The sequence below is a fragment of the Manacus candei genome, unplaced genomic scaffold, assembly GCF_025592945.1.
Source record: "Manacus candei isolate 608988 ecotype Guabito, Panama unplaced genomic scaffold, ASM2559294v1 h1tg000002l, whole genome shotgun sequence".
Taxonomy (NCBI): domain Eukaryota; kingdom Metazoa; phylum Chordata; class Aves; order Passeriformes; family Pipridae; genus Manacus; species Manacus candei.
Window position 1 is genome coordinate 7,865,597 of NW_026138050.1, and position 26,672 is coordinate 7,892,268.

Sequence of the window (26,672 nt, forward strand, 5' to 3'; positions counted from 1 at the left end):
AAATAATCATGTAATATTGACATATAAGCTGTCGCAGTGATACCTCAGTGTGCACTCTGGCGAAATGATTCGCAGGGAACCTGGCGTCGCAATAAGGAATGCCTGGCTTCTAAAACTCAAAGACTGAGTCTTAGAAGTTTAAGTGCCGATTTTAGGCAACACGTTCCCTGCCCTCCCCTCAATTCCGGAATCATGAACACAGGCTAGAGTTCGAGGGAAGCGAAAGCGTCAAGGGCTATAAGGGACGGCGTTTGGCCGCGGCTGAGCTCGCCCCGGAGCGCGGGTCACCGCGGGCCCGGCACCCGAACCCCCTCGCCGCCGCCCCTCGGGCCCGGGCGGTGCCGCGGCCGCCGCTCCAGGCGCGGCGCTGTGCGGGCCGTGCGGGGCCGCGGGGCGGGGGCGGCTCGGGCGCCATCGCGGCGGTGCCGGCGGAGCTGCCCGATGGCCGCGGCGGAGCCGGGGGCGCGCAAGCGGCGGCCCAAGGGGCACTTCGCGGCGGCGGGCCGGGCCAAGCGGCCCCGCGGCGGCGGCGGGCGGCAGCTGGAGGCCGGCATGCGGGGCATCCTCATCACCTGCAACATGAACGAGCGCAAGTGCGTGGGGGAGGCCTACAGCCTGCTCGGAGAGTACGGGGACCTGCTCTACGGGCCCGAGCAGGTGCGTGCGGCGGGGCCGGCCGGGGCTGGCGGGGGCAGCGCGGACCCGGCGGGGAGCGGCGCCCCCAGGCCTCTTGTCCTCTCCCTTTCTGTGTGTGAAGCAGCCCGGCTGTGCTCACCACACCCCCCCCCAGGGCCGGTTTCTGTCCGCGACCCCCTGTGCTGGCTGCGGGAACGGCCCGTGCCCAGCTCCCCCCGGCCCCTGGTGATCTGCGGGCGCTGTGGCTCGGTACTCACCGACAGGCTGTGTGAAGTTTTCAGATCACGAGGAGAGGCTGTCTGGAAGCGACAGGGAGGAGGATGAGGACGACGTGGAGGCGGCCCTGAAGAAGGAGGTTGGCCAGATCCGTGCCTCGACGGAGCAGAAGCTGCGGCGGTTCCAGTCGGTGGAGAGCGGTGCCAACAACGTGGTCTTCATCAGAACCCAGGGCATAGGTGGGACATCGGCTGATGCTGAGTAATGCAAACTGCTCTGAACACCCTTAGTGATAGGCCACAGAGCCTGGCTTCCAAGAAACACGTGGATATAAAAAAAATAGTGTTTCCCCTTCCCTTTGGCTGTGCCACTGAGTTTTGTCATTAATGGAGAAGCTAAGGCTAGAGGAATTGTGCTTTCACAAAATAAGCTTTGATTATCCAGTTTTGGTATAGTAAATCAGCTCTTTACATAAAAAAGATTTGAGGCTGACAGCAATGGAGCCAAGTGTGCATTTCCCCAGCTTATTATTTAGAGGGGGAAGGAGGGAGATAATGCCTTCTATTTGTTTCTCATACCTAACTCTTTTCCTTGTAGAACCTGAGAACCTGGTGCACCATATATTAAAGGATATGCATACCACTAAAAAGAAGAAAACAAGAGTCATTCTGCGCATGCTGCCCATTTCTGGAACTTGCAAGGCTTTCATGGAGGATATGAAAAAGTACACAGAAACGTTTTTTGAGCCTTGGTTTAAAGCCCCTAATAAGGGCACTTTTCAGATTGTTTACAAAGCTCGTAATAACAGTCATATGAGTAGGGAAGAAGTAATTAAGGAATTGGCAGGTATGTATGGATTTCACACGAAACAGATCAAGTATATCCACAACCCACAGTTGCATGCACAGCATAGGTCAGACAGTTAAAAGTGATCTTAATGGGCACACATGTTTGTTGCTGAAAGCCTGTATGTCGAATTATAAAAGCTTCTCTAAGACTTAAAAAAGCTTGACATCAGTATTTCTTGTTGCTGTTGATGTCTTAAGAGACAACAAGCAAAATAGAGAACATTGATTATAATTTGCAGTGTCGGTTAAATGTGCTTTGAAATACCTGTTCTCAGGCTTTTTCTCTGGCTGCTATATTGAAATAATGTGATACTATTTCCGTTGAATTTTTGACTTATAAAATAGCTTCACCTTACTTGAGCATTTTGTTTCTTGGTAATTGTAGTGGGATAGTTTTTCAGCTACTCCAGTCTTACTGGTGGTGTATTCTGAGAGTCCTGCTCTGTTCTGCTATTTTAAGCAATTACAAAAATGAGTAGGATCTTGCCTTCTCACTCTTAACTTTTATCCTTTCAATAAGGTGTACTTATGCTCTGAAACACTTTTCCCAGCATCTTTTAAACTGCATCTTCTTTTGCAGGAATTGTGGGCAGCCTCAATCCAGAAAACAAAGTTGATCTTAATAATCCACAATACACAGTTGTGGTAGAAATAATAAAAACCGTCTGCTGCTTGAGTGTGGTGAGAGACTATGTTCTGTTCAGAAAATACAATTTACAGGAGGTGGTGAAGAGCAACAAAGAAGACACACAACAAAACCCATCAAGTGTGACAGAAGAACAGAACTCAAAGGTAGTAAAACCAGAAACTGAGGAGGAGAAGAGCTCAAAAGAAGTAAAACAAGAGAACAAGAATCAAGGTGAAATAGAAGCTGAGCCCAAGGGGAATGATGCACTTACAGTGTAAAAAATGCGACAGAAGGGAAAAGTAAACATAATCGAAACATATAAAAAAAGTTGCCCTAGAGTTCTGAAAGGGTGTTTTAATGAGGAGAGTGGGTTTTGTTTTGAGATCCTCTTTTTAAAATCCACATGTGTAAGAATTTTAAAGCTCACTGCAGGTGGAACAGATACTACAGCAAATGTAAGGGTGCTCAAGAGGATATCACCTTTCTGGTGAAGCTGGCTGTCCTACAGCTTTGTTCTGCATTTCCTTTACCTGGCACAAAAAACAGGAGTGTGTGCATGTATATGTAGCTGTAGCCATCCTGACATGTATGGAGTCTCCTTTGTTATATCTGATGGCTACAGTAACCAAAAGGCAGCACAGAAACAGCTCTATGGTGAGAGATCTGGAAAAGACAGTTGATTGCAGAGGGTTTTGAAGGAAGTGATCTGACAACTGTGTAACTGCAGAACTCAGTAACATTTTTCTGTGTGAACAACAGAATTAGGTAAACCTGATAATTTCCTGTATGGGAGGGTTTTATACATATATATATATATATATATATATATATATATATATATTTACAGCTCTACAAGGATATGCTGTCTTGAAATGAATGGAAAGAACTGCTGTGATCAAAATACTTGAATGTTATGAGACGATTTAGAGTAAGAGATTGAACTGTTCTAGAACAGTAGAAGTACAGTGCAGGCATTGCAGATGGTTTTATCAAAAACTACACGTGTTTACATTAGCTGTGTATGCAGCAGTTACTGGTTTATAGAAAATGCTGTAGTCACTGAACAGAATCCTTTTGACTAATTTGCTGCAAATAGCCTTTTGCTGCTCTTTCCAAAGAATTAATCCTTGAGGGATTTTATAAAGTTTTTTTTGTTTATATTCTTTTCTTACATCTAAAAATTTGAATTTAAATACTGCTTGGAAACTTCTTCTGAAAGAAGCTCTCCATTTTACTATGCTACATAAGGGGAATTAAATTTTATTTTTTGGTACATTTTTGGCTTTACAGTAATAATTTTGTTTCAGATTGAAAGTAATGTTAGTGAGTCTTTCTGTTGTCTGTTACAACAGCTGTTTGAATATCCCAGTGACTTTTAAAAACCAACCAAAACCAGTGCAGCTATAACTTGTTTTCCAGTAGGGTTTTGAATATGCTTCCTGTACAACTGTCTAGTTTTAGTATTTAATTTCTAGCATAAAAGCCTGTGCATTGCTAATGGGAGAAGACTCATCTTGAAGAACGCTACTTGTTACTTGTCTTGGTTTAATGAAAATGATGTGTTCAAGTCTCTCATAATTTATATTTTCCTGTTCTCTCAAAATTGTTTTAGAATTTGGAAAATGCAGATGACTTTTTTTCCCTAGTCCTGTCTTCCTTACCACCCATTTATTAAAACTCTGCTTTCTTACCTCCATTGGTGTTTTTTTTATATTTTAAAGCTTTTTGTGTGTGGGATAAAACCAGCAATGTGTAGGTCACACAAAGGAAAGAACCATTTGAGACCAGATAGGAAGGCCAGCTGTGAATGTTTATTGGTGGCTGATGTTGGTGATTGATTTGTGACAGCCTATTCATCTCCCAAGGACAAAGACTCAGGGGTAGTTAGTGGGGTATTTTTTGTTTACTTTCCTTCTCTCTCTCACTAACTCCTGTGCCTACACAACTTACAGTTTACTTCTGATTTTTCATAATTTGCACTTAGTGGACATCCACTGTTAACACATTAATTCCTAAATCTCAAGTCTTTCAAGATTCATACAGGCTGCTTAATTTGGATGCATGCAAGATCTGTGGCCATTTCTGGGAACTTCATTCCATACTGTCATGATTTCCTCATTAATAAGCCTCTTGTGAGTTAAAATACCCAGTCTCAAAGAATGAACACACTGCACTTTCACCTGACGAACACTTGTACTGTAATTCTGAATTATGTTAGATGGCTGGAAGATGTGTTTGCACATGCCTTGCTAAGGATGCTTGGTTTTTGTTAGGCAAGAACACAAGCATTTAAAAACCAGACAGTTGGAGTGTTTAAACTTTGTGCATTATTGCACAATCACTGCCTAACAGGTGAAATATAATCCCATATTGGTGTTTACAGTTGTAACAGAAGAGCTCCATTATGAATGACACTGATAGGGGTAGGCTGTTTTAAACCATTTATCAACACTAAATCTGTCTCCACTCCTTGTTCCTCAGTTCATTCCGCCTGATTTTCCCAGAGTTTGTCTTTGGCAGCTGCTGGACAAATTCAATCTGATTCAAAAGAGGAAAAAAGTAAAATGAGCATTTATGATTTTTTTTTTTTAAAGCATAGATCTCCATACTACTTAAATTTAAACAAGATTTTGGGAAAGTAATTTAGTTTTAAACTGTGTTATTTTTCAAAATAATCTTTAAAATAATACTTGACATATTCCTGCACAGCACATATTTGGCTTTTTTTTTTTGTCGTTTGTTATTGTGTTTTAACTGAGTCTAATATTTCTGTTTCGAAACTTCCCATGGTTAAAATTGGCGTTTGGGATTGTTTTTTTTATTTTTGTTTTTATTATTTGTTTGTGCTTACTTGCCTTTCTGGGGTATTTATATGGAGCAGTGACTTTCTTGACATGCTCTTGCAATTCACAGGCCAGTTTGTTTGGATCCTGTGACTTAAAAGAAGGAGACAAGACCACGAAAGCTTTTACCACCTACAAAGGGAAAATAAATTAAAAATACAGCATTAATTCAACTAGAGCAACCTAAGAAATGAAGCAATTAATTGAGAATTAGGGGGCCCTCTTTGAATAGATGAGTGAGCACTAATTACCTCCCCTCTGATGGGATCTGGGCTGCTTACAACAGCTGCCTCAGCCACAGCTGGGTGCTCTATCAGGGCACTCTCCACTTCAAATGGCCCGATACGATACCTGGGGGAGACACAGTAGATGTTTAATACATGACAAGGTATAGGGTTATTTCCAGACACTTCTTGGCATTTTAACTGAAATCTACAAACCCAGAGGAGATGATGACATCATCAGATCTCCCCATAAACCATATGTATCCATCCTCATCCATGCTCCCTCTGTCTCCAGTGATATAGAAGTTCCCACGGATTGTGGAAGCTGTTTTCACTGGATCGCCCTGTTGAACAAGCAACAATAACATGTTCTAAATATTGAGAAACCTTAAGCTTAGAGATGAGTTTTGCCTTTTTGGACACTACTCATAGTGTCTTTCACTGCTTGTTTTCTCTCTCAAGAATGTAAGAGCTTGTGCTTCCTTCTTTCAGAGGGGAAAGCTTATCACAAGGGCAGAGAGAGATCACACAGAAGGTCCGCAAAGAACGGAGGAGAGAATGGAAGTTTCATAAGAACTTTGTCAAGTCAAGAAGAGCAACAGCTCTTTGGTGTTGCAGCTGCTCCTGTTGGTGTAAGTACATACCACGCTGCAGACCTAAGGGGGCTTCTGAAAATTTGCTTTTGACTTACCACATATTGAGTGAAAAAAGTAAATGGCCGCTTCGCATCCACTTTGATAGCAATGTCTCCTTCTTCCCCAGGAGGCAGAACACTGCCATTCCCATCTATAATCTGCAATAGTAAAGGCAAATGGGTGATTAGAACTTCCCATTTTGAGAGAGCCGTGTTCTAAAACTTACCAGCAACCAACAGCTCAACCAAAAAAAGTCAGCCTGCCCTGAATGACCACTGTATGGTACGGAAACTTGGGCAGCAAGTTGCACTCTTGTGTTTTACTTCTGTGAAATCAACAACAAACAGAAAAGGGAACCCATACCTGAACATTGTAGGGGGGAGCTGCCTTCCCCAAGGAACCTGGCTTAATTTTCATTCCTTTCATATTTACACATATGACTCCCTGTTGGAAAAGACAAACAACCAGCCCAGGTAATTCACTGTCATCCCTGAGCAGTCACATCCCTGTTCCTATTCATGTGCTACTGTTGAGTGAGCACAAGATCTAAATCTTCCATCTGTGCAAGCCAGAACATTTGTGAACTTCACCAAGAGTCTTGGACAGATAGCTCAAGATGTTTTACAGCGTACGTAGTCTTTAGAAGCAGTATCATGACCAAGCCATTATTCCAAGCAAAACAATAAACCTTGTAGCAATGCCACAGATTTTAAGTCTCTTAGTCAAATATATGTATGGCCAAGTTCCCTATTTACCAAGAGGAATGAGATATCAAAGTCCCCTGAGTGACAGCCAAGTTGTAACCCTTTATAAAACATCTGAACATACAATTTCGGTTTGGCCATAGCCTTCGTAGATCGTCAGTCCTGTTTGGCGTTTCCACTGTGCCATCACTTCTGGGTTCAGTGGTTCCCCTCCAGTCAGACAGTGCCTCAGCGTCTTGAATGCATACCTTCACAGACAGAGGACATTGCTGAGAAGCAGAGGACAGAAAGGGACAAATTCTGCTCTCCCTGACATCTGTATGGCCAACCCCATGACTTCTGGACACACCAAGCTCTCATTTTAAGAGGTGAGGTTAGGGTTGAGAGAAAGCCTAGAGTGCCTGTTGGAGTGGGCCTGGAAGGGGGCTGCCAAAGGTGAACTGCAAAGATGCCCAGGACTGATGGCAGTGCAGCCACACATGTACTTGCAAGGGCTGACTTCTGTATTTGCTGTCAGTAACACCTCGGGGCAGTTGGAAGTGCCCGAGGGGTGGATTTCCTCACCTCTCTCTGCTGTGCTAAGGCAAAGACTCTGCCTTCTCACAGCCCCTGCCTATAACAAAGAATCTTCACCACTCTGAGAGTTTAAGTGGCTATGAGGGCCATCAAAATCAAGTGTTCAAGAGCCAGGCAAAAGTTTGAACAGACACGTGGTACCTGCTGAGGTCGTGCTGTACCAGCATGCGGTAGACAGTTGGGGCACTGCACAGAGTGGTCACTGGGTATCTGCACAAGGTCTGCCAAATTAAAGAAAAAAGGAACAGAAAGAGAATTAAACAATATTGTTTAGGGGGAAAAACTGCTGCTAGCTATTCTACTCTGTACTAGGGCACAAATTGTAAGACATGATTAAAATCTCACTTACATGAAAAGCAAAATAATTGCTGTCACTGTCAGTGTTGAGGAAGGATGTTACAGTGCCCAAACACCAGCTGAAGAGGTGATACACTGGCTGTGGAATCATTGGTGTACCTAATTTGTCCTAATGCTGACCTGAAGCACGAGCACTATCCCTTGGTGTGAAACCTTGGCCCTGAAGGTGTACTCTTACCCTTGTGCTAGATTAAAACTCAGATTGGTTTGAGAAGCTTGAAAATAATTTCCTTTAAGAACAAGCCATTCTCACAGCTTCGGCGTTTTCCAGTACTGACTTGTCTTTCTTCAGGGTCACAGCTGTGTAATTAAAATATTAATTTACATGTAATTCAGCTCATTTATCATTTCAGTAGTGAAATACAGTAGGGGAGAGGTCTAGGTAACACCAATAACTCCTACTGATTGGAAGCTACTGATAATATCCTGTGCCCAAAAGAATCATGCTGCAAAAATCCTTCCTGTATTATATTCCTATTCAAAGAACAATCACCCTGTGGTTATGCCATCTTAAAACAGCTAATCCCATAAACCTAAGAGGCTTAGTTTTGTGGCCTGCCTGGAAAACAACATGAAATATGAGTAACTGTTCATTGTGAGCATGGTGTTCTTACATTTAAGATTCCTCTTGGATCAAACTGTGGCATGGCATGTACAAAAACACACGTGCCCTGGGACCATGGACCAAAAATGCTTCCAGCAGCTCCCTTTACCCAAGCAGGGTCTGATATGTTCCACATGATGTCTGAGGGAGTCAGATCCATCCAGTACCTGTTGAAGACAAAGGTGGCCAATATAAGGAAGTCCGCAAGTGGGAATTAAAAATGTGACGGTTTGTTGTTGTTTGGTGGGTTTATTTTTTCTTTAGAAAGGCATGGTAAATTTGATCTGAAACTCAAGAGCTCGAATAAATGCCTTTTGCCTAACCTTTATACTGACGGCAAAGATAAAGAAAATCAAATGGTATCCCAACTCATTATTTAATCTGGATAAACAGGCAAGTAGTTTCTAAAACGGAGCCATATACTGTATTGAACGAGATCCTTGTCTTATGCATACAATTCAGCTGAGGAGACCAAAAGAAATGGCACATACAAGATTGTGGGAGCCTCATAATCTATCATAATTTTACCACATACAAAAGTTCTTCTGTTTGCTTCACATTTCAGTGTTGTAAAGGCATAATTAGATTAATACTTTACCTTCCACAGAGGAAAAAACCCAGACCAAAGCTTCCATAGGAATGTTCAACCATTTTGGGAGAGCCTGTGGTGCCACTGGTAAAATAAATTACCATTGGATCCCGACTTTTAGTCTTCACGCAGTTATGGACAGCAGGGGCAGCCCTTAAATAAAAAAGGAAAGGTTATGTGAAACAGTGGATGGTGTTATTCAGCATCCTTAGCTTGGATCCCTTGTGCCTAATATATGCAGGACTGTATAGTGAGCTATAAGGTATAAGAAATTAGATCCCCTTGCTCTTGCACTGCTAGTTCTGTATTAAAGGGCTGCTGATTTTGCTCCCTAACCATATTCCATGTCCACCTTGTCCTGAGTAAAAATGCCAACTGACTCTCTTCTATTTGGCTTCCTTAACAATGACCAAAATGCCCAGTGTCTTGTGTTTGACTCAAGTCCCCCCAGTAAAGCGTATCTCCAGTCTTAATGGGTTTGGCTGAGGGAGGACCCACCATTCACGTTGGTAGGTGGACCCAGTAGTTAATTATCTTTACCATGTTTGAGAAGTGTGGGGAAGCTCAAACTCCTGGTTGTCTGGCACATGACAGGGATATATTGCTCATCTCTTACTAGGATGAGAAAGCAAAACTCTTTTGTTTTCTCTGCCAGACTGATATTTGAAAAGGTTTTGCTTGACAAGCAAACATTGCCCATTCCTGCAAGGTTATGTGTGGGAAGTCTGCCTCCCCAGGCCAGCTGTGTCCTGGTGCTGGCTGGCAGGCAGAGATGCTGCCCAGGAGCTCCCACTCCACAGTTCCACAGCCTCTGGCCAGCTCAGCAGTCAGCAAAGGCACCTGAGGACACGGGGAGCTGGAAGTCAGGGCAATCAGCCAGGCAGACAGACTGACAGTGCTCTGTGGAGACCACGAGCCAGGCAGGATGGCAGGACAGAACTCTGGGAAGACTGGGAGCCTGACAGCTGAGCAGCCCTGGAGCCAGCCAGCACTTTGAAGGCAGCCTGTGGGGAACCCTGCCAGCCCACCTGCCTGACCGCCAGCGACAGCCTCTGCAGGACTGACACAGCTCCAGACCAGACGGAGGTTTTATCAAATCCGCTTTACCCTCTGCCATGGAGCTGAGCCATGCAATATTAGCCCAGCATGAAAGAAGATTCATCAAACTGACAATGTTTTGGTAGCTCTGGGAGGTTTGAGAATGCAGTGTTACTGTTTCCTCTGCCTTCCACTTTGGTGACACTGAAGTAGGCAATTGACTGAAGGAGCAGGTGGAAATACAGTGGGACTGTACAGTGGTCTGCACAGATGATGCTTATTCAGACACCTGTGGTTGTGAGAACGTATGGTACATCTTATAAAGCTCTTAAAGAGACTGGAGAGCTTGGATCCTACCTTGAAAGAACAGTTTTAGCTATACAGTGGCTTTAACAAAGTATCAGCTGGTAAAATCACACTGAGGGGCCTCGAGGACATTGCAGCAGGGTGTTTGCTTCCCTGCCTCACTCTGCCCCTCCACCCCTTTCACAATCCCTCACACTGCAGTGAAGAGCTGCCTGTTGGGTGCCATTTCAGTAGCTGCTTTTCAGCAGCCGCAGAATCACAGAATATTCTGAGTTGGAAGGAACTCACAGGGATCACTGAATCCAACTGCTGAGCAGTGAAGCAGGTGGATTCCTAATACATTAGGTTCATTTTACAGTGCCCTTTTTAGCCGTTCATAGTGAAAAGCTATTCAAATAAGCCTCATTATCATCAAGTTTTAGGAATATGTATGGGAATACTTTGTATAGAGTATTTCTCTTTGTCTTTTAGATGGTAAATAGGCCACGGCTATCAATAAAAGAGACATTCCTGTCCACTTTTCTGTATTGTTTCATAATCTCATGTAACAAACTTAGACATCATAAGACTACTTATTTTTTTAATTAGAAGTTTGGCTACTCTCAAATATTCCTTTTCTACATAGAAAAGAGACTAAATTGCCTTCTTTTCTACCTCCTCAAAGCTTTCTAGTTCATTAATAAGATACAAGTGCACAGGAGTGTTTAAATGACATGAAAAATTTTGTAGTAGAGGAAACTATAACAGAGTTAAGGTAGAAGGCACTTACTTGAGCAAATCACTAAAGTTCAGCCACTCAGCCCTGCTGCTTTCAGATACAATTAGCTTTGTTTTCAGAAACTGGCACTTAGATGCAACTGAGTCCACTGCAGGAGCAAGAGCATCAGTTGTAATAATGCACTTGGCCTTCGAAGCCAGCAGTCGATAACAAATGTCTTGTGCTGTCAGTTGTGTTGTCCCTGGGATGATGATAACACCTGAAAGTGCAACAAAATTGGAAATTCACTAAGTATTTTCCCCTTTTAGTCCTTGTCACTTTACATCTTCTCCTGATTTGTTGAATACCAGCACTATTCAATCCAGAAATGAGAAAGTGTTAAAACAGGTTCCACACACCTGAACTTGAATACAGATATGAGTACAAAATAGCTTCTGTTTCTGTGAGGTCCTATACTACAGGCACAATGAAAGTAGAAAGTATTAACTTTGGGGCAATAAACACTATCAGCTTTAACTGAAGCCTGTTGAAGCTAAACTGATTTAACACAACCAAATTGACTTAACAACTGCTGCGGAAGGTGAAAGAAAAATGATGAAGGTAATTCCATCAGTCACAACAGACTTCCTCAGTCACCCCTTTGATTGTCAAATGTACAAGCGAGGAAGTCAAATAAGGAATCCAATTATTAAATGAGTTGTTAATCAACTTTTGACACAGAAGGTAACAATCAATCTACAGACCATTAGGAATGATACAATTCACCTGTTCGCATACAAGCCACGTTCAGCAGCCACCACTCTGGGATTCGGGGTAGAATCACTAAAACCCGGTCTCCCCTTTGCAGACTGCAGGGTCCAGAGAGCACATTGGCCACTTTTTGGGACAGGAAGCCCAGCTCTCCAAAGCTCCATTTAATTTCATCTCCTTTTCCATTTATCCACCACAGAGCTGGGTTTGATGGTCCCTTTCGTTCCTACACACAATAGGGGCAAATAACATTCTGGTTACTTCGGAGTCTCCTGTAGTTCCTTACAGAAGTTTTGGGATGCTCCAGTCAGTGGAATCTGATAGTACTATGTATTCTAGGGCAGGGATATCAAGCACATTTTGGTTAAAAGAGCCCTTTTCCAAGGTGTGTATGTCTACTTGATTTGCAATTCTCATAAATTACTTAGAGGCTTTCACGAACCCCGCACTGCTGAATCAGAGTCACAGAGACAAACCACCAGGTCCCCTCTGATGCAAAAGCAAATTGCCTCTCCTTTCTCTGCAATGTAAGATCATGTTAGAACAGAAATCAAGGAGGAAATTCTGGTCCCAGTGAAGCCAGTGATGATTTTAGACTTGGCTTTGGGGACTGGAGCACAGTTTCACTAAAAATACTGAATCTACAGGGTCAGAAGTGCTACCTTTTCTATTTGAGACCACTTGTCCAGCACATCACTTGCAAAATTGAAGTACTCAGGTACTTGCTTTTCACAGCGACCGATAGCTTCATAATCTGAGAAATTCAAAGGTGCAAAAGTCTTGTGATACTGGTGGAATAACCTCCCAAGTGTCTGGATGCTCCGTGGGGACCGCAACGCTTGAAATTCAAGTAAAGTCTTCATGGCACAAAAGCAGGTATACAGGGGTTTTGAAGAAACCCCTTTCTTTGCAGAAAGAAGCTACTTCAGTGTTCTTGATAAAAAACAGCAAAGTATAATTGCTCTCTGGTACTTCACCCTTCTTCATAAAAGCGAGAATCTTGTGAAGAAAAAAGAATAAAACACAGCATTATAGTTTGGTTGGCTGTTGGGTTTTTTTTACATTAGCAGATGGTGTCTTCAATTTTTCAGAAGACTAAGTATTTTAACAACTATTAAGTAAAAACTTATTTATCAGTGTGTTTAAATAAGTTGTGCTTACCTGGAGAGGTTATTTGTGATCAGGTGAGACTTCTTACAACTCCTCCTCATGTACCTTGCCTAGTACTTAATTGGCAAGTATTCCCTCCTCCTGGCTCCCTCCAGTTCTGTGAGCAATTGTAGCTCCTCATTAGTATCACACATCACATTCCATAGTGGGCATTACTTCCCCCAAGAGCACAGATTTCATTTCTGCAGTTAGCTTCCAAAAGAAAGGCACAATTGCTGAGAAAGTTTAGAGCAGATGGAAAGAGCACTGAGTATGAGTGACTGCATTTCTGGTTCACTGCCTTTGGAGAATGGATAATCCACCATAAATTAATATATAACTCTATTCTGTGGCATCAGTGACTTTGGAAATGGTAACAGTGGGGCTTTATTTTCAGATTCCAGACTTAAACATAGTATGAGAATTGGTATGATATGAAGATTTGAAGATTTTCATAAGCCTGGTGCCAATAAATATCACCTATAATGTCTGATGGACACTTCTATGGAGCAAGTATGTGCACTTCAGACGTGGGCCATCAGCTCTGTGGAGGACAATAAGAACTCAAACTACAAAGTCATTGCTATGAAACTGGGTGACAAAGGGATGAGACACAAAATCCATGCTCTGGAATCCATGGTTTAGTGGTGGATTTGGCAGTGTTAGGATTATAGCTGGATTGTGTGACTTGAAAGGTCTTTTCCAACCAAAATGATTCTGTGATTCCATACAGAGGCAATAAAGGGTATAATTAAGGATCAGAGTTAGGAAACAGTCAGAGATGCTGCTAGAAACAGCAAACACAGATAGCAGTGGTGGAAGTAATGGACGATGGAGAGGCAGAACCAGGCTGTTAGAACCCATGTGTGGAATCTCTGCAGGCATCAATGCATGGCCAATGTTTCAGGAAAGCTGCTGAATTACAGTGTGTTAGTATCTGAAAGTTTTCAAATCACTTTTGCAAATGGAATGTAAGCTCTGAAATTACTCAGAACTAAGCTGTCCAATCTGGCATCTGTTGTACAACCTCTCTTTCCCTGTCTTCTGTGTCTCTCTGGCATGTCACCTTCTTTCAGGCAGCTTCAAGTTTTACAATTCCCTTGAAAAAATGTAATACTTTCAGCAAGCAAATACCCCCTACAGTGGGGTTTATTTTTTGTTTGAGGTCTAATTCTGCTCCTAAAGAAATAAATTCTCAACTATTCTCTGGTTTCAGTAGTGCAAGCTTAGACGCATTTAGATTAATGTAATTTACACAGACACAGCATTTTGTGCGTTTGTTTTCTCTCTGTCTTTGACCTCAGACAATAACGTGCTTTGTAGCTGGAAAGCAAAGCAATATCCATTTCAGAGCTTAAGGGGGTGAAAGAGGTGAGATCCACCTGCAGAACCCTCCTGGCACAGCCTCTCCTGGGACTTGTGTTTGTTAGCCAGTTAATTGTTGTCCTGAAAGGTCATCAACAGCTTTACCACAGAGCACATTTGCTGTTTTCCCAGGCTCTGGTACAACAGCAGGTGTGTTTATGGGTAGTACACAGCAGAACCAGGAAAACTGAAGATAAATGACCCTGTGCGCTTTTTTTGGTTCACTGGTGTTTTTGTGCTCCTAGTAAACACAGCCTTGGTCAGAGAGTTCAACTACTACTTATATCTTCTGAATCAAGTGCTGTAGCAGCACTGTGTGAAGTGCAAGTGCTACAGAGAGGTAACAAGAAATGTGAGATGTGCCCTAACAGGGATGATCTAAACCTCTGCTGCATCCATACCCACGTTATGGAAATATCTCACAGTCTGAACTGACTGCTCAGTCCAGGAAATCCTTGATTATATTTAATCCTGAAACTACACAACACAGAGATAGAAGTCTAATCATCAACAACAGTTAAAAAACATTCTCACAAAATAATATTAGTCACATACTCATTATTTATAATTTCCTTTAAAAAAATGTAACACTCTCAGCATGCAAGTACTCCCAAGAGTGGGGTTTATTTTTCATTTGAGGTTTAATTCTGCTCCTAAAGAAATAAATTCTCAACTGTTTTCTGGTTTCAGTAGTGCAAGCTCAGATCCATTTAGATTAATGGAATCTACACAGACACAGCATTTTGTGCATTTGTTTTCTCTCTGTTTTTGACCTCAGACAATAATGTGCTTTGTAGCTGGAAAGCAAAGGAATATCCATTTCAGAGTTTAAGGGTGGCTTTGAGTAATGCACTGCAGTTACAAAAATAAAGGCCAGTCTGATTTCCCCTCTTCTATCATTATTTTCAAAACCCTCCCATGTACATTTAAAATTATAGAGAATATATTGCTTTAGAAATATCCCAAAGCATCAGAATAAAAATTGGTATCTTCTACTCTTACTCAGAAGGTTGTCCAGCACCTCTTAAGACTGACAGGGAACAGGATGCTAGAAGACACAGAAGTCCAGGATGAGCATGTTCTGGCCAGGAGCTCAGCAGCAAAGCTAAGCTCTTCCCCACTCTGTGTTTCTTAGTTTCTTCCTTTGAATGTTCCCAGAGATCCTCTTTGGTAGTTGTTGAACAAGCCCCAACTCATCTGTGAAGAGAAATAACAATACTTAGCAGTTTGACACAGTTTCATTCCAAGTTGTGTTTCTGTGGCAAGCCTGCAAATATAAAAGCTACGGGCTCTTTTGAGGATTAAGGGGGCAGGCAGCACATCAGTCCCAGTGCCCAGCACAAAGAATGAGTTATGTTTTAAAGAAACAGAGAATATCAGTTGGTTGACTCAGTAATTCCTGAAATCAGTAGTGCAGGACAAGCACACACCACTGAACTTGAGCCCAACCTGGACTTCAAAGGGACCAACTGAGAGGCTTTATTTGGTCGCTTAAACCCTGGGCAGTGAGGCAGAGACAGGACTCCTGCACACATAGCAAACACAAATGTTTTGATTCATCTGTTTGTTTCTTCCTTTTCTTCCTGGTCAGGTTCAGGTTTTGTGTCATTACAAAACTGCAGTAACATGTTGGCAAGTCTGACGGACCAACATGCAGCCTGAGCAGTCTGTGACTGCAGCAGAGAGGAAACCTCCTGAGCCAGCCCTTCCCTGCTGAAATGAGCCATTTGCACCACGAGACCAGGGGACAACCTAGCCAGATCTGTTTAAAGCCCAACACAGACCAACACCAAACCCCAAGAATCTGTCCCAGGATTATATTTTTAAAATTGCTTTAAAATCAATTATTTCCCAGGGTCATAACTAGATTATGTTTAAAATGTATTACTTACAAAGAATAAATGGATTACATGAAAAATCTGATTACTTCACTTCAAAGTGGATTACTTTTCCAAAAACTACTCACATTTGAAATCTGAATGCGCTTAAAAAAGAAACAGATTCTGATATTGTGAACAGGTTACAGTTTTCAACATGTTTTTATAATTGCGCTTAAAAATCAAATCCTATTTCTTTTTATTCTGCTCCAAAAATGGGATTACATTTAAAATATCCAACATGTTTTTCCTCTGTCCTGATTGAATCAAGGAGGAAAAAATTTAATCCCTCAGAACAAACATGTAATACAGGAAAAGTGAAGGGAAATTTAAAACCGTACCTCACGGTTATTGGAACCCTGTGCAGGAAGTGAGGGAAGCCAAAGACAGTGAAGTGTTTTCTGAAGACTTTTGGTGGGAGCTGGTGCATCATTGCTTAGCCAAGGGGAGCTTATTGTGCTATTCCTGATGAACTATTCATGTTTATCTCCGAATGTGAATGCCCTGGGGTTCTTTTCAACCACTCTAGATACTCTTCAAGTGGTGTCTGATTCCTGCTTCACTTGGAAAAGCTGTAGTACTGTTTCACCTCTGCAGAGCCCACTGCCAGCAGCAATGAGACGTGAAACTCGTGCTGAAATTCCCCCAGACCTGCTGTACCCTTTCAGCCTGGTAATCTGTGCCCAGTGCACACTGTGACAACTCTGCTGAGGAACCCGACAGGATATTGATCGTTGCCAGCTGAGGCTTTCAAACGTGCTGTTGTATTCAAACCCTCTCTTATTGTAACATCCAAGCATTATCTTTCTCTGTTCAACTAATTGTTCAGAATGTCACTCAAAATTCAGTATTTTATAACTGTATTGAATTGGTAAAATCTGATTCTTTTGATTAAAATAATTAGGATAAATTTATGTTCAGAGACACAACTTGATTAGGCAAATGAACATTTCATTTCCCTGTACATAATCCCAGTGGTATCTAATACAGGTTCATCTGTAGTTTCCATGGAAGAAGACAACATCAGATCCTACCCGGATAGGCCTATGACATTCAGCTGTGTTTACTTATGGAGTCAGCATGAGGTCAGATTGTCAGTGTTACATTTCTTGTACACTCTGATGGTGCTCGACAGTCCAGTAAAAATATCAGGATGCAGATTTTTCCCCCAAAAGAGCAAATACTTTGTCAAAACCATCCATGGTACAAAATGGATTGGTCTAAGGAGAAGTTGCATCTCTTGGTAATACAGATTCTTTCTTAGTAAAAATGAGTAATGACATCTCCCTCTCCAGCCTGAGGCACACTCTGACAAGACGTTTCAGCAGCAGAAGTTGCAGCAAATGGAACTCCTCTTTTAAATGCCCAGAGTCTGTCAACATTTCCTGTCTCATGAGGTTGCAACATGATCTTACCAGGTATCCCTTCCACTAGAGCCACTTTGCAGGCTGGAGCTTTCCACCTCAGTCCCTTCCCACGTGGTGACTAAACTCTTAGGAAATAATGCATCAAAATATATTTGATACAGAATACCTTTTCTGATGCAGATATCACCTATTCTATTGTCTCTTGAGAATAACATCAAATAGAAGCTGGGCTGTAAGAGGGATGGAGAGAAGGTCTCAAAGGGAAAGGCTATTGAAATAGTCTATTGAAAAATTTATTTTTCAGCCAGAATAATACAATCCACTCAAGTACTGACATTAGAAACTTTGCAAGCAAGCATTAATATCACATCTTGGTGTTATCTGTAGTTTTTGGTGCTCAGGTATTTAACAAAAAGCGAGTAGAATGAGGGCAGTTATATTAGTGAAATTTATGTAGTGCTAATGGAATGAAAGAAGTTTTGTTAAATTCCTAACAATGCTACATCCGTCCCCACTCTTTGTCTCTTAATTCATTCCTCTTGATCTTCCCAGTGATTGTCTTTGGCAGCTCTTGGACAAATTCCACCTAAATAAAATAAAGAGAGAAAACAATGTAGCATGTTCTACCGTGTTGGTTTTCCAAGACCAGCTCTCAGCATATGTGGAAAACTGAGAGGACTCCTGTCAGTAAGAACTGCCTGCCTAAAGGATCATGTCCAAGCCAAATCAAGGCAGCACATTGTGCCACTTGTGAAACCACTCCTTTGCCTCTTATTTATTAACTGTGAGGAACAGTAGATAAAAGCTTATTCAGATTCAGTCATGTGCTCCCCTAAAGGCACCAGTGAGTGCTTGGTTGAAGGTTAAATACAAAATGGAGAATTATGATTGTGGGTCTGACCTAGAACATGCAGCTCTAACTAAGGATGTATGAAGCCTAGAAATTTTTGAGATATTTAAACAAACACTTTACTCAAATGCATGAAGATCAATGTGAACTAGTATTATTTAGGAAAGCTCTTCTGCAGCCAGTGGTCTAGAAGAATCTTTACTGCTGCCTCTTTCAGCTGAATCATGAACCTGTAAATAGTAATTCTCCAGAGACTTATGGAAGGGTGTCCTGGTTTAAAGTTTCTCCTCAGAAGCATTTACCTTTCGAGGGTATTTATATGGAGCAGTGGTTTTCTTCACATGGTCCTGCAAGTCCTGGGCTAAGCTCTTCAGGTCACTGGATGAAAAGGCTGGTGACAGAATCACAAATGCTTTCACAACCTGTGAGATAAGATTAACGAAAGCGGTCTGATGTGGTCCATTTTTAAGAGCTGATATACAGGTCACCAGGGAGCAGTGCTGCTCCGAGTCATGACATTCAAAAGGGAGGAACAGGGAAACCAGCACACTGTAAGAAATGATTGTGCCAGCTTCTGCACATGCATGTGCAGAAGGGAAAGTTGAAAGCACAGCTTTCCTGCCCTCGTTACAAAGCAAAAGCCTTTGCTGTTTCCTCTCAGCAGCAAGAGGAAGGGGCAACAAAAGGTGTCTGTAGAATTCTCCCCAAGGCTAAGGGACAATTTGTTTCTTTCTGAAGTTCACACTGAGGACGGTAAGCCCTATTATCCTAGCACAGGACTGTGCTTTCACCACCCCTGCAGCCCAAATCTAATGCCAGGGCAGTTCAGTATAACTTTGGCTACACCAAGACAGTCATAAATGACAATTTCAGTATACAGAAAAATGCTTAGGAACAAGGAGAAAGTAAACATCACTAATATTCTCCACAAAGGAGACCTGTTTGGGATCAAAAGAAACTCAGAAGAGCAAAGGCATGTAAATGGGAAGGGATTTTACTTGTCGCCCCAAGTAGGATTATGCATGATACAAGTAGACGAGGTGCTTAAGGTCATGGTTTTGTGGTGTATGTGGCAGTGCTGGGTTGGACTCAATGATCTTAGAGGTCTTTTCCAACCTAAAGGATTCCTTGATTCTAAGATGACATGACTGCCTTAGAGCTGTACATTATTCAGTAGAAATTTCTTTATACCATCATATGTTTAGACAAACACATTGCTTTCCTCCTCCACCACTCAGAGTCATTACCTCTCCTCTGAGGGGATCTGGGCTGCTGACAACAGCTGCTTCTACCACAGCTGGGTGCTCTATCAGGGCACTCTCTACTTCAAATGGCCCAATGCGATACCTAGTAAGGAAAAATAAAATGGGATTTGGCTTTTTTAAGTGGAAAACAAGTGCCAAATGTTTTTTAATTGTACTATTGAAGAAAAAAAAACCTCCAAACCAGAACAAATTAACAAACAACTATAGAAACTTCAGCCAAAATGGGGAAGCTGGTTGTGTTAGAAAGTAGGAGCATTTCAGAGTGGTCATGTTGTAGAGGACTGCTGGGGCTGTGGATTCCTCTCCATCCTTTCTTCGGGGCTCCTAATCTGGAGCTCCATCCCACTGATAGTTGGGATCTGCAGTAGCAGCTGGTGCCACATTATGGTATCCCATCATATAATACCAAATTTTGTCATTTTATTATGTTAAAGTGCTTCAAATGCTCTTTGAATCCAATAGAGACGTCCTTCAATTCTAGTCAAAAATGAACTAGATAAAAATCCCTCCTCAGCCAGTTGAAGTCTTCATTCTTTGTTGAAACAGATGAGATGTTGCAGGGGAAATGGATACAGAGATGCCACTGATATCACCAAGATGATACTGCAGGTCTATGAAAAGCTAATAATAAAAGCAAGTATTCCTAAATCAAGAGGTCAATACATTCATCACAGGATTATTATGTCAGAAGCTCACTAGGAACACGACATGTAAGATGATATAATGGCAGATTTAGAGAGAAGTGTGCAGACTGACCCTGAAGAAATGATGATGTCATCATATCTTCCAATAAACTGATAATACCCATCTTCATCCATAGTCCCTCTGTCTCCAGTGACATAAAAATCCCCACGTTCAGTTTCTGCAGTTTTCTTGGGGTTATCCTTAAAGTGGTTTACAAACAGTAGTTTAGATTTTGAGCATGAATTAGCTATTTATCATGCTATAATGCACATACTGTCAAATGCACTGGAGCTTAATTTTTCAGTCAAGGATGTGTAAGAATTGTATTGATACTGTTATCATCATCATCATGGCTAGGCTTTGTGAAATATTTGCTATATGATATTGCTATAAAATACAATAAAATATTTTTAAAATAATTGTTATTCTTTAAAAAAAATTAAACTCAATCTTGAGCAAATTCTTCCCTTTTCTAACATCCACCAATCCAAATAAACAAATTACTGTGGTAATAAATAATAAACTGGTGAGAAATATTCAGCCTTTTGAACCACTATGCAACTGGAGAGATTTTGGAGGAGATTGGTGGTGGTAAGAAAATAAAGTCCTTACTACATATTCAGAGAAAAAACCAAGTGGTCTTATAGGTTTGCTTCTGACAGCAATTTCTCCCTGTTGTCCTGGAGGCAGGATATTAGCATTTTTGTCTACGATCTAGAACGAAAAACAACATGTATATTAGTTCAGTGGGAAAACAAACCCTAAACACAACCCCAAATAAACAAAAAGCCCTTATGATAGAATCTGAAGAGCAGTCAACAAACCTGAACATCATAAAGGGGAGCTGCCTTCCCCATTGATCCAGGTTTAATCTTCATTCCTTTAAAAACAGAGCAGATTATTCCCTGTAAAAATCAAACCAAAGTTTTGCAATAGAAACCTGCTATGTTTACACTCAATTCATTACATATATTTTCTAGACTAATTACAAAGTAAGGAATTAAGATTCATAGGATCCTATATGCCAGTGCTGTATGGTAGGGGTAAGAAAAATCAGGAAACTCCCTGGAAGAATCCTGTTCCACGATCTGGGAAGAATTCATGCCCTGTGCTAACCAGTCTTCTTCCCTTAGGTTCAAACTCTGCCCTCTTGACTCTCACTGTTACTTGGAATTTGCTTAAGGACATTTGTGGAAATATTAGGGAACATCTGCTCCCAACAACCCACGTTTCTGGCAGGTTCTGTGGGGGGAGCCATGACAGGACCTTCTTTCAGAGGTTATCAGGGGAGGAGGTTGCTGAAACATTCACGGAAACATGAATGAAGAAACACACCGTATTCATTCATAACAAACCTTAAAATATCGTGAAGCAAAAAGGAATTCCAAAGATTTAATAGAACATGGACCCTACAGATGTACCGTTTCAGTTTGGCCATAAACTTCATGGATGTCCACCCCAGTCTGGCTCTTCCACTGCTCCATGACTTCTGGGTTGACTGGTTCCCCTCCACTCACGCAGTACTTCAGGTTCATGAATTTGTAGCTTCACAGGGAGTTAACAAAACAAGAGGCAGTACTTAAACTACTGGGCAAGACAAGGAGCACACAACTGTAAACAACATTGGAGACGCGTTTACTGGGAGAGTTAGTCCCATGAAGGGGGGAAATCAGAGCATCCCTGATCCTTCAGCTCCTGATAGAACAAGGACGTCGGTCTGTGCTCAACACCTAACATGAGTAGTAGCAGTCAGAGTTAAGCACACACGAAAAATAAAGTAAAACTTTTGCTGAAGTCAGCCTGGATTATAACTAACCACAGACTGATTTGCTGAGCCAGGGCCCTGATTGCTGACCCTCTGCAACAGGGCAAGGGAGAAAGTGCAAGAGGGGAGGAAGGAACAGGCAGTGAGAACTGGAGCAGGGGATGATGAGCAACTGCCACAACCACTAACTCCCTCACAGTTGTGCTGACACACACTTTCTAGGATGAATTCCTTCCCAAAGCATGGACAATGAATGCGGTAATCGAAAATTATGATAAAGAATTTAAGAGACTGTTCCATACCCTCAGGGGTTTGCTCACAAGTTCAGTAGCGAAGTCTCAAATTTCTTAGGGAAAGCATCAAGTTTCTCTATGTTTGATCACTAAAACTCATCAAAACTCAAATTTTGTATGACGGCCTTTTCATGGAGAATATTGTGAACTAAATTATTGCCCTATTTTGGGTCAAACAGCTGGATATGGGAGATCACTAAAGCTTAGTCAGGGTAAATTAAACATTAGTAAATAATTTCTTGGCATACCTGGAGAGATCATTTTGCACCAGCATGCGGAACAACGTTGGAGCACCAACCAGCACGTCAATTGGGAAGCTGCAGAGAGTCTGGTGAGTTAAACAAGATGGGCACGTGAAGCTCAGACAAAAAACTGCCTTGTGAATGTACAGTAAACAGGTGACATAGAAAGGAGAACTACATTTGCCCCCTCTGTAAAAGTACCACTCTGTTGGGTAAGGAACCCTCCTGCAGTTGGTGCAATATGCAGAGATTCACAGTATATCTGACTGGACAAAATCCCATGCTCATACACGACAACTAGACTCCAGTGCTTGGGGCATGATCAAAATAAGCCCATCTCTGTCTGCATCATAGGGAGGTTTTCACTTTCTTCTTGTCCAGTGTAGGCAGAGAAATGCTTTAGTTTCAGTCTCTATTAATACCAGCTGATATCACTTCCACAGTCATTAGAATGAATGAATGGCAAGCAGTAAGTGCTGCTTTTGGATGATTTTCATTGACATGCTCACCAGTTTTGAGCAAAATGTATGAATGAATCATATGTTTGGCCCCTTCTGTATACATGAAAAATGCAAATATGGGCTTTACACAACAGATGGAGCATCTCAAACACAACCATGGACACAACCTTCATGAAATCTATGGAAGCTGTTAAGAATTATTTTTTGTGCCCTTTCTGCAGGTTAACACATTTTCATGAGTTTTTCCCTTACATTTAGGATGACTGCTGAGTCAGTCTGTGGTAGGTTATGTATAAAGACACATGACCCAAAAACCCAGGGATCATAAACAGATGCCACTGAAGTTAGTATCCATCCTGTGTCTGCTGTGTTCCATATCATGCCAGAAGGTGTCAAATCTAACCAGTACCTGATGGAGCAGGAAAAAAAAAGAATGAAAAGATAATGAAAAATATTTGCTTAAAAAGCCCAAACCCAAACCACAAACAAAGAAAACAAAGAAACCCAAAGAAACCCAAAAGGCCAAGATTTCTGACAAGATACATGTGCACTGAGCACTCAAATAAGTTTAAGAGATAGCTCTAGGATAAAAGGACACCTACCTATATGTTTGCACAAATATACATATACAAACCCACATATGTATATCCTACATATATGATGGCAGTCACAATATAGGATAGAGTGGAGCAGAGAAGGGAGTCTGAATATCAATGCAGTGGCTTTCCAGTAGGTAGGAGGATAGGGCTGAAACTGCAGCATTCAAGGATTCTGTGTTGGAGACCAGATATTTCAGTTCTAAGGCTGCTGAGAGACTGAGTGACCTGTGCAACCAACAAACTCTGCTCATCTACACACATCACAGAGCTTTTTGCAGCCCAGTGTGGTATCTCTTGGTTCTCTGCACTGTGATATTCCCAGCTGACTGCTGTCCTTTGAACCACTCTGGAAAGAGGGTAAGAGATATTAACTGAAACATAGAAACATTGGGGATGATCCTACTCCCCTGGAAATTTGCTGGAGTTTGTAGTCCGATTTCAAAGGGAGAAGGACCAGAGCTGTACATTGGTATTTCTTACTAAGTAATTTTTCACCAGTTCTACTATGCAGCTTCAATTACCTTATGTTCAAATCAGGCTCAAGCCTTTCATACCTTTCACTTAAAAGGGGTCTGAAACCAAGACTACCCTGGGAATGTTGAGTCATCTTAGGAGAACCTGTGGTTCCACTGGTAAAGAAGATAATCATTGGGTCTTGAATCCTTGTTTTGACACAGGAATGGTCAGCAGCTTGGTTTCTTTAAAAGAGAGAACATAATAATGATTTCAATGGTTCCTTCACACAGCCTTCAGAATGTAATGAAGTATTCCAAATAAGCCTCACAGAGTTTCACAAAATTATACTAAAATAATGTGATGTTATACTTCCTCAAAGACAGACCTCCCCTTAAAAAGAAGAGGGTAGAAGCATCCCAGAATGAGACCACTGTTAGCAAACATCTCAATGTGGATTAGCAATCTATTAACTCATACTCACTTGCAGAGCTCAGTGAAGTTCAGCCACCCTTCCCTACTGTCCTTGGACACCATTAGCTTGGTTTTCAGAAGCTGACACTCAGATGCCACCGAATCCACTGCAGGAGCCACTTTGTCAGTGGTAATTATGCACGTGGCCTTTGATGCCTGGAGTCGATATAGGATGTCTTTGGCTGATAACTGGGATACCCCTGGAATTAAGACAATTCCTGGAAGAGAGATAAAGTTAGTTTAGGTTGGCATATTTTTTTTTACATCTGATTCTTTTCTAGGAATCTAAACTATAAACTATTCCCAAACTGACCTCTGATATGGATTTGTCCCGGTGTTCCCCAGACAAACAGTTATACTGAATAGTGCAGATGCTTGTGCTCTCCTGTAAGCAATGACACGTGGACCTGCCTGGTGACTTCCATGGCTCTTCCCTGTGTTCTGGTCAGCTGTCCTATTGCACCTAGTGCAAACCCTTCAGGACTGCCTGCATAATTGGTAGTTGGGCCACTCACTGGATTATTACATTACTTTTCCTTCATAAACCACATACATTCTTGATCCTTTCAACCTAATTGCAGTAACCATTTTGCCAGTCTCAGATATGCTCACTGACCTGCTCTCATACAGGCCACATTCACCAGCCACCACTCTGGGATTCGTGGTAGGATCACGATAAGTCTGTCCCCCTTCTGCAGCCCACAGTCTTTAGTCAGCACATTGGCCACTTTCCGAGACAGGAAGCCCAGCTCCTCAAAGCTCCACTTCACTTCTTCTCCTTTTCCATTTATCCACCAAAACGCAGGGTTTGGTGGTCTCTTTCCAGCCTACAAAGCATAAGGATTCAAACACAAAACATTTTCTTCTGACAGACCGTGAAATTATAATGCAAAACCAACCACAAATTATGGAAGATCTGACTATTTCACAACTGGCTTATAAGCTGTTATTTTTCCCTTGTCCTTAATGGATTGAGATGTGCTATGCGTCACGCTCAGGTATTCCCAACAGATTCTCCTTTTCTGAACCTGAAATGTTTACCAACCTAATTGTCTCCAGACCCAAATTATTTCAAATGAATTTCAAATTAGAGTATCTCCTTGGCACAACAAAAGATCATCTACCTTTTCAATCTCAGACCATTTGTCCAGTACATCACTTGCATAGTTAAAGTACTTTGGTATTTCCTGTTTGCCCCGTCTGATGGACTCATACTGGGAATGCACATCAGAGGCAAGCAGCCTGGGGTGTCCATGGAGAGCCCTATTAGGAGGCTTCAAAGTCCACAAGAATTTTAGACTCTGCAATTTAAACAACTTCATGGCAGAAAATGAGGTCTGTAGATGCTGTAGACTATGTAAGGAAATGAGCAGAACTGTTGCTATGAATCCTGCAACAAAAACAAAAAAAAACAAAAAAAAAACAAACAAAAAACAAAAAGAGAAAAATAATATTAAGATTATCCAAAGAAAATCCAGTTATGAATTAATGAGTTATTAATTGAATTCACTTAGGCTAGTAACAGCCAGACTGATGATTTTAACACTCCAATTAAATGTGAAGTTCCCTATCCTGCTTTCTCATATTTTTGATTTTTTATTTAATTGCCTACAACTCTCCATACTCAAAACCAACATCAGATGTTATTGTTTGCATTAGAATAAGGTTCCTGCTTTTACTACAAAGCATTCAGTAGCTAATTCTCTATTCCTTTTCTACTAGACTTCTTCCACTAGATACTGACTGCTTTAGCTTCAACAGTTGCTGACTGATATATCCACTGACCACATCCATCCAAAGAGCCTTCACTTCAGTAATCCCTTATGCAGGCACCAAATTTGATACAGACATTTCTGCATATGCTTCTTGTAAATTCTCTCTTCCATCTGTATTCACCGTAACGATCCTAAAATTCTCAAGTCTAATTACTTCCTTTCCACTGCTACTTTTTTCTTTCTCCTTATATAATCTTATAATGCTGCTGCTGATTATTTCTTTTCCACAGACCAGAGGATTATTCCAGAGCTGTGCTCAACTCTAAAGATTGTAATGGTATTTAGAGGCTTCTCATAAGTGCACATGAAGATTATCAAACAGGGGGAAAAGAAACTGGCTTGGGTCTGGAAAAGCCCACAGTCAGAGCAGGAGCCAGGGGA

At 41.7% G+C, this 26,672-nt stretch overlaps 3 protein-coding genes across 5 annotated transcripts; 1 reads left to right on the forward strand and 2 right to left on the reverse strand.

Moving 5' to 3' along the window:
* The first annotated feature begins 395 nt into the window (after positions 1-395).
* On the forward strand, positions 396-4,024 carry THUMPD1 (THUMP domain containing 1). Its single transcript, XM_051807994.1, has 4 exons — positions 396-657; positions 911-1,091; positions 1,450-1,698; positions 2,281-4,024. The coding sequence occupies exons 1-4, from the start codon at positions 442-444 to the stop codon at positions 2,604-2,606; spliced, it is 972 nt and encodes a 323-aa protein (XP_051663954.1). The 5' UTR covers positions 396-441; the 3' UTR covers positions 2,607-4,024.
* Positions 4,025-4,110: 86 nt separating this feature from the next.
* Positions 4,111-17,574, reverse strand: LOC127479711 (acyl-coenzyme A synthetase ACSM4, mitochondrial-like). 3 transcript variants are annotated; one of them, XM_051807045.1, is made up of 15 exons: positions 15,183-17,574; positions 12,834-13,920; positions 12,335-12,671; positions 11,688-11,898; positions 10,974-11,181; positions 8,870-9,013; positions 8,282-8,438; positions 7,452-7,531; positions 6,859-6,982; positions 6,394-6,474; positions 6,087-6,188; positions 5,612-5,739; positions 5,423-5,522; positions 5,184-5,303; positions 4,112-4,866 (listed from the first exon to the last, which is right to left on the reverse strand). In XM_051807045.1, exons 3-15 carry the CDS (start codon positions 12,533-12,535, stop codon positions 4,780-4,782), a joined length of 1,743 nt encoding a protein of 580 aa, XP_051663005.1. In that variant the 5' UTR covers positions 12,536-12,671; positions 12,834-13,920; positions 15,183-17,574; the 3' UTR covers positions 4,112-4,779. The 3 variants fall into 3 exon arrangements, with proteins under 3 accessions (XP_051663099.1, XP_051663005.1, XP_051663190.1); XM_051807139.1 differs by having other exon boundaries at positions 4,111-4,866; positions 5,180-5,303; positions 12,834-17,574; XM_051807230.1 differs by lacking the exon at positions 6,394-6,474 and having other exon boundaries at positions 12,834-17,574.
* Positions 17,575-17,701: 127 nt separating this feature from the next.
* LOC127479846 (acyl-coenzyme A synthetase ACSM4, mitochondrial-like) lies at positions 17,702-25,866 on the reverse strand. The gene is made up of 13 exons (XM_051807352.1): positions 25,641-25,866; positions 25,133-25,343; positions 24,527-24,734; positions 24,144-24,287; positions 23,243-23,399; positions 22,536-22,615; positions 21,651-21,774; positions 21,054-21,134; positions 20,842-20,943; positions 20,302-20,429; positions 19,528-19,627; positions 18,583-18,702; positions 17,702-18,016 (listed from the first exon to the last, which is right to left on the reverse strand). The coding sequence occupies exons 1-13, from the start codon at positions 25,836-25,838 to the stop codon at positions 17,930-17,932; spliced, it is 1,740 nt and encodes a 579-aa protein (XP_051663312.1). The 5' UTR covers positions 25,839-25,866; the 3' UTR covers positions 17,702-17,929.
* Positions 25,867-26,672: the final 806 nt, after the last annotated feature.

What these genes read in the sequence shown, in the direction of transcription:
- LOC127479846 (XM_051807352.1), bottom strand. Translation starts at nt 25,838, where the DNA reads ATGAAGTTGTTTAAATTGCAGAGTCTAAAATTCTTGTGGACTTTGAAG. An exon ending in CAGATCCCCTCAGAGGAGAG is followed by an intron (nt 18,703 to 19,527) that starts GTAATGACTCTG and finishes CTTATCTCACAG; the next exon opens with GTTGTGAAAGCATTTGTGAT. An exon ending in CATATAAATACCCTCGAAAG is followed by an intron (nt 18,017 to 18,582) that starts GTAAATGCTTCT and finishes TATTTTATTTAG; the next exon opens with GTGGAATTTGTCCAAGAGCT.
- LOC127479711 (XM_051807045.1), bottom strand. Translation starts at nt 12,535, where the DNA reads ATGAAGACTTTACTTGAATTTCAAGCGTTGCGGTCCCCACGGAGCATC. An exon ending in AGTGGTCTCAAATAGAAAAG is followed by an intron (nt 11,899 to 12,334) that starts GTAGCACTTCTG and finishes TATTGTGTGTAG; the next exon opens with GAACGAAAGGGACCATCAAA. An exon ending in AACTTTAGTGATTTGCTCAA is followed by an intron (nt 9,014 to 10,973) that starts GTAAGTGCCTTC and finishes TTTTTATTTAAG; the next exon opens with GGCTGCCCCTGCTGTCCATA.
- THUMPD1 (XM_051807994.1), top strand. Translation starts at nt 442, where the DNA reads ATGGCCGCGGCGGAGCCGGGGGCGCGCAAGCGGCGGCCCAAGGGGCAC. An exon ending in TGCTCTACGGGCCCGAGCAG is followed by an intron (nt 658 to 910) that starts GTGCGTGCGGCG and finishes GGCTGTGTGAAG; the next exon opens with TTTTCAGATCACGAGGAGAG. An exon ending in CATCAGAACCCAGGGCATAG is followed by an intron (nt 1,092 to 1,449) that starts GTGGGACATCGG and finishes TTTTCCTTGTAG; the next exon opens with AACCTGAGAACCTGGTGCAC.